The 6,626-nt window shown below is 63.0% G+C and overlaps 1 protein-coding gene across 1 annotated transcript in view; it reads right to left on the bottom strand.

Moving 5' to 3' along the window:
* Nucleotides 1–5,182: 5,182 nt before the first annotated feature.
* Nucleotides 5,183–6,626, bottom strand: part of SLC6A18 (solute carrier family 6 member 18) — a 14,916-nt gene continuing 13,472 nt past the window's right edge. The window contains exons 11-12 of the mRNA XM_032415175.1: nucleotides 6,374–6,536; nucleotides 5,183–5,371 (exon numbers count right to left, since the gene is read on the bottom strand). Of these exons, the coding sequence (XP_032271066.1) occupies nucleotides 5,183–5,371; nucleotides 6,374–6,536 (352 nt within the window). The remainder of the gene's footprint in view (nucleotides 5,372–6,373; nucleotides 6,537–6,626) is intronic.

Raw genomic sequence — 6,626 nt, 5'->3', positions numbered from 1 at the left:
CTAGCCCAGAGTGGCCTCCAGGGCCCCTGAGCCCCAATCCGTGTGCCTTCACGCGGTGGGACGGGCTGGCTCACCTTCAGGTCTCAGCCCTTTTTCCCCTGAGACCCTGAGACTTGAGCTGCTGGCCGGCGCCCCCAGCAGAGGTCGGCCCCCATGTCCTCAGGGAGGAGAGCCCACCCAGCACCCTCTTGTGATCGGGGTTGTGTCCTTCAGCCACTGGCCGCCAGGAGGGGGCAGGCAGGAGCACCGGGCTGGCGTGTCCAGTCTGTCTGGACCTTTGTCACCCCCGCTGGGGACTGCCCCAGTCTGCACACGTGTCCCTGAGCATGCTCGGTAGTGGGTGTGGCTCTTTCCCGCTACCTGTCCAGGCCTGTACTGTCCCCGCCCGCCCCTGGCCGTCCCCACGCCGCGTCCAAAGTCTGTGTCCCATTGAGCTTTCTCCAGAAGCTAAGGTCCAGTCAGCTGTTCTAGACCCATCCCCGCCCATCCTTGGGACCTCGCCCTGCGCCCCCCACACCCCGCTCTGGCCTCCTGGAGCCTGAGTGTCTGGCCCACCCCACCTGCCGCCACCCCCACTTCTCACTCTTCCCCGCTGGTCCCTGCTCTGCACACAGTGGCCCTGGGTCATCCTGGTGGCACTCCTCTGTGTGGCCTCCCCCACTGGACCTGCCGCCCCCGGTAACTCCTGGGGAGCCATGGAAGGAACACGCCGAGCCTTTGCTCTTAGAGGCTTCCATTTTCCCATGTTTGTATTAAAACGCATCCTGTGTGAGGCATGCATACCATTTTCCATAATTACACCCGTGCTGTGTCCACACGTGATGTGCGGGGTCCTTGGCCTGGGGGGGATCCAAGGGGTCTTCCTGGGGCAGGGATGTGAGGGTGGGAGGGGGAATTGGGAAAGGGCACCCCCCAGGGCAGGTGCAGCTGGGCAGTGGGCCAGAAGGCCCCGCCCAGCACCCACCCCGTCTACAGCTAACTCTGGCCCTACTGTGGACCCTGGAAGGGGGTGGGCAGCAAGGGCCTGAGTCCCAGAACACTGGATTCCCTCCTAAGCACATTTCTCTGGCTTCACAGTGTCCAGGTGATCTCCTTCTGGAGAGTTCCTTGGAGTGGGCAGTGGGGGCATGATACAGGGGTTTGGGAGGTAGGTGGTAGCTCGCTGCCCCACGTCCAGCCCTGCCCCCCCCCCCCCCCCCCCCGGGCTGCTGGTTTCCTGCTTCTGTGTTCTGGGCCTGGGCAGGTGGATGTGCCTGCCCACCTGCACCCATCTGTCCCCTCCATCACCTGGGGACTCCCAGGGATGGCCCTGCCCCTCCCCCATGCTGCCTCCTGACCACGGTAGGCTTGGTCATTCCTGTTGAGCTGAACTCCGGGGCCGTGCTCGTGGCGAGCAGATGCCTCGGCAGCAGCACTTGGGCCTGGAGCAGGTGTGGGGATGGGCTCTGCAGGCGGAGCTGCTTGAGCGGGGCAGCCGGCGGGGATCCTGCTCTCGCACCTGGGAGCCCCCCGGGCTGGGGGACAGCAGAGGCCTCAACAAGGGCCAGGTTTGGGTGTGGTACTCAGGGTCACAGGTCGCGGCTCTGGCGGGGGCTAGATTGAGGATCTCGGGGACTGAGGCCCCACAGGTTGTGGCAAGAGGGGGTCAGCCTGATTGGGCAGCAGAAGGGTGGCCCCGACAACTTTTTGGGAGAGGCAGGAGGCTCACGGGTGACCTGGGAGATGAGATGGCAGATGTCAGCCTGAGCTGTCCTGGGGGCTTGAACTGCAAAGGTGTCCCCCCCGCCAACAGACTTCTGCTTCAGCAAATCTGGGGAAGGGCCTGGGATTCGCACTTCTAGGGAGTTCCAGGTGCTGCTGGTGGGGTGGGGGACCCCACACTGAGAACCCTCCCCCCGCAGGGAGGATGGGCTGTCCTGAGCAGTGGCCCCAGGGACGCAGCAGATGGTGGTGGCTCCAAGGTCAGGGTTAGGAGCTTGGAGGTGGGTAGAGGACAAGGTTGTGGGGGACGTGGCTGGGGCCACCAGGGAAGTGGCCAAAGGTCGTGGAGGGTCAGGAGGCCCGCTTAGGGCCCTTGGCCTCCCTGGCCAGAGCCTCACCTAATAGCCCCTCTGAGGTGCCCCGGACAGAATGTGTGGTGCATGCAGCTGCAGGCTCTCAGGATGGCAGGCCGAGCTCTGCCCTGGCTTGGTCGTGGTGGAGGACGAGCCCATGTGCGGGGGACACTCGCATACCCATCCAGACCACCAGCCGGGGCTGCGGTGTGCGTGGGGGGGCCATGCAGGGTGCTGGACAGACATCCTTGAGCAGATGGGAAGATCTGGAAGGATGCACAAAGAGCAGGAGGGGAGAGCCCAAAGGGGGTGTAGTCTGTGAAGAAAGGGCCCCATCAGGGAGCTGGCCGTCTGCCCTGTCCCCTGTGATAGCGGGAAGGCTTCCTTCCGGGATGTCTCTGATGGGGCCACATGACGTGTGGCGGGATGCCATCCAGTGTGCCTTGGATGGGAGTGGTGCTAATGCAGCCCAAATTTTCAGGGCACAAGTGCATCTCATGTCAGGGTTTATGGATATTGCCTTGTTTACTGTTGCTGTGCAGAATGTCCCAGGGACTGAGCTGACACGTTTATGGCAGACCCAAGTCCACGGAGCGGGCCATAAAGGCACCTGAGCTGAGCAGTGCAGAACTGGGCCCCGCCCAACCCACATGCCAGCCCAGCTGCGGTGGTGGCCGCGCTGTCTTAACCAGAGGGAGGACTGACCTGCCCTGCTGGGGCCGACAGAACCGCGGGGACACCGCCGGGACGCCACACCAGGCGCCCGAGCTGACCTGCCACTGGCCCCCGCCTGCTCACATGCCCCACGGGCCCGTTCCTGGCATTTCCATCACAGACCAGACCCTAGAGGTCAGCCGCTCAGCCATCTGTCCTCCAAGAGCTCCAGAGCCTTGCTTCTCTGGTAGAGGCATTCTGTCGGCATTGTACTCAGGACCGCATATTCTTACTGAAGTGTTAAACCGTGAAAAGACGGGGTGCTTGGTTAGGCTCAACTCACTGAAAACTCTGGTTCATCTCCTTAAAACCAGTATGTGCACGGCCAAACCTCCTCCAGGTGAAACGTGAAAATAAGATTTTTAAAGCAAAGGAAAACACCTAGTTTTCCGGTCTTTCCTTGATCTAAGCTGCACGTTAGAAAGCTCATTTACTGGTGTGTTCTGCGGAAGTGTAGGCAGCGGGTGGAGCTCAAGATGAGTGGTTTAAGAGGAGGCACAGACGGTGCCCCCTGGGCCTCCCAAAGTGCTGAGCGATTACGCCCCACCGCCCAGCCCCAGTTCCTGCCCCTCCCCCACTGCCATCCCCCAGGCGTGTGCTTGCACCTGGACACATGGGTGTTCACACTAAAGGCCTTGCCAAACCTGGGTGGGCTCAGAATCGCCAGGGCTCTGTGAGAGGTGGAATAATGACCCCCCCCAAAGGCACCCACGTCCTAATCCCAGAACCTGGGAGTATTACCTGACATGGCCAAGGGGAATTATAGGTCCAGGTGGGATTAGGTAGCTAGTCAGTTGACCTCGAGATGGGGAGGTCATCCTGAATTATCCAGGTGCACCCAGGGTAATCACAGGGTGAAGAGAGGGTGTCGGAGAGACATGGGTGAGAAAGACTCACTGGCCTTGCTGGCTTTTCAGTGGAGGAAGGGGCCACGAGCCAAGGGTGTTGGAGCATGGGGCCGAAGTGCAGAACTCACCCTGCCCATGGGGCTTGGGGCACACTTCGGGGGGCGCTCTTGGGCTAACTCCGTTTTAATACTCAGCTCCTCTTAGGGCACAGTAGTGCAGGCGCTTCTGTTTCCTGGGGTCTGGGCTGCCTGTGACCCGGACAGCCCCACCAGGCACGCCCGGACCAGGCTCCTCTGGGGGTTTTTCAGCACCCTGGACAGCGTCTGTCCCGCTGGGGATTAGTGGGCGCTGGGTCTTCACAGGGTCTGATCCCAGCGGCATGAAGGGCATACGTGGGCTCCAGTGGCAAGTCAGAAGCAAGCCTGTGTGTCGGGGCCCACACCCTAGACCTGACCCCTGGTTCACGGGGGAGGGAGAGAGGATGGAGGGGGGCAGGGAGGAGATGGTGGATGGAGGGAGGGAAGGTGGGAGGAGGGGGGAGCAGATGGATGGAGGGAGGGAGGAGGCAGGGAGAGGGAGGAAATGGATGGTGGGGGGGAGGGAGAGGGAGGGAGGCGATGGATGGATGGACGGATGGAAGAGCGGGGAGGGAGGGGTGTGCAGGAGGGCAGGTGGAGCTGGGTGAGGAGGCACCCCTCCACTGAGGCTGCGGGAGAGCTTGGTGTGGAGTGAGTGACAGCCCTCCTTTGGAGATGGTAGGAATCTGAGAATTAGCCTTTTTGTACCTTCTTGACCCACATTTGAGTCTCTGAGAAAATTTTTAAAGAACAAAGAGTGGTGTTTCTCAGCAGTGAGGTCAGGAGAGTGCTAGCGCGTGGTGATGCCCGCTGTGGCTGTGGCCAAACCCCAGCCCCTGCCTGTGCTCACGCAGGGGGGACCCGTCCCGGGGCGGGAGTGGCCAGGCCGCAGGTGCGGTGAGGATTCCCGCGCACGGGGTTGCCCAGGCCTGGGCCTCGACACAGACCCGGGCTCCTGCTGCCTGAGAGGGTCAGTACGGGTGCCAGCAGAGCCTGCCCAGGCCCGAGTGCTCTCAGCACAAAAAGGGGCTTCCTTCCGGCTCTCCGAGGGGACAGCCTCCACTTTCCCTTGGAGATCACCCTTCAGAGTCCCTCAGGTCTGGTGACGCCAGCCCCCAGCTGCAGAGGGCGTGGATGTGAGCCTCCTCGGAGGCTGTCCTGCCGGCCCCTGGGCCTCTGGGCCCGCCTGCCCTTCTGCCCACAGATGGCCTAGCTGGGCGCAGCGTCCGGGCCCCAGACAGCTCCGTGCCGCACTGCAGAGGGCAGGACCCTGGGGCCTGGACCCCAGGCTCTCTCCCATCTGGAGGCACAGCGTGCCCCGTGCTGACGGAGCTGGGCTGTGCCAGGGGCAGGGTCTGCGGAGTGCAGTGGCGTTGGGAAGCAGCAGCTCCAAGTCAGGATCTGGGCCAAGTGTGTAATGGGGTCCCGCTCTCTGTGAGCAAGTGGCACACAGGCTGGTCGTCCCTGCCCCGCACCCCCCGCCCGGCCCTCAGCTGGCCCCTCTGTCCTGCAGCTTCAGGCACCTGTCCTGCCAGGGGTCCTGCTTCTGTCTGCGCTTGGCGAGCAGCTGCACCAGTGCCACAGCTGGGACCCACAGCGAGGGCAGGAAGCACAGGAGGACGCACGTGGCCTGCACCCAGCCCGGGTAGGACTTCTCCTGCCGTGAAGGGAACCGTGCCTGTAAGGACAGGAGGTCACAGGTGAGCCTTGGGGGGAGGGGCAGGTGAGGCTGACCCTTGGCCGCAGGGACTGAGCGGCGTGGGCCAGCCTCACCCTGCCTCTTCCTGAAATGAAGCAGCAGGGTTCGATAAGTCCATGGTGGGTGCTGGCAGTGAGGACACAGGGCCCCGAAGGTTCGGGTTTGGGGCTGAGCCTCTCGGGGACTGGGGCTCTGAGACACAGGCCTGGGATCCGGGGCACTCTACAGAGTGCCTCCCACCACCCTGAGGGGCCGCACGGCCTCGGGGGCTGCCTTAGCTTGGCCTGCGGGGCAGGTTGGGCCCTGTGCCCCACTCCCGTTTCTGTAAGGGGGTGACGCCACCCACTTGACTTGAGGCACCTCTTTTGAGGTCAACGTGAGGTACTAGTGTGTGAACCTGATAGGACAGTATTCATGAAAATTCTTGAGAAGTATGGCGCCATTCCTCCTTCACCCACCGCTGGTGATGGGGGCCGGTCCCCTTTCTGAGGAGGACTTGGAACTGCTCCCGAGAAGGGGCAGCAGCACAGGTGAGGTTTTGGGGGCTCATTGGGTAGCAGGGTGGCGGGGCCCCCGCAGCTCAGAGCACAGCCCAGTGGACAAGGGCCAGCAGCAGAGACTGAGCTGCACTCCCTTTCTTCTGACCACGCTCAGTGGCAGCCTGGTGACATGCACCCTACACCCCTTCCCTGACTCAGACCAGGAGTGGGCATTTGCAGGCCAGCCCCACAGCACGTGGGAAGTGTGGCTCAAGGCCACGTCCCTGGGTGAGCTGCTCCCAACACCTGGAAACTGCTCTGGTCCTCCTGCCACTGAGGCCTTGCCCAAGGTCCCTGCCGGGGTTGGCTTTGCTGCCCCCAGGGGACCCTGGAGGGCTGGGGGCCCACAGGGTCACTTAGGATGTCATCTGGGCCATGGATGGCACCAGGGAAGGACCAGGCCAGGCCCGAGGTGGCTCCTAGCAACCCCCGGAGGACCTACGTATTGGGTGTTCCAGGCCCTGTAGCTCAGCGGTGTCCAGGCCAGGACGGCTATGTAGGCCACGAAGATGGTCAGCAGCAGCAGCGGGCTGACAACCTTCCAGGTCAGCCTCCAGTAGAGACCAGGCCGCCTCCCGGTCATGCAGGCTACGTCATCACTGAACCTGTCACAGAGACACTGGGCTCGGACTGGCCCACCCGCGTGTGACAGGTGTGAGCACAGGTGTGAATGCAGGTGTGAGCACGGATGTGAC

The sequence above is a fragment of the Phoca vitulina genome, unplaced genomic scaffold, assembly GCF_004348235.1.
Source record: "Phoca vitulina isolate PV1807 unplaced genomic scaffold, GSC_HSeal_1.0 scaffold17, whole genome shotgun sequence".
NCBI lineage: Eukaryota > Metazoa > Chordata > Mammalia > Carnivora > Phocidae > Phoca > Phoca vitulina.
Note: the sequence above shows the minus strand (reverse complement) of the source record. Positions and strands in the feature narration are given on the sequence as shown.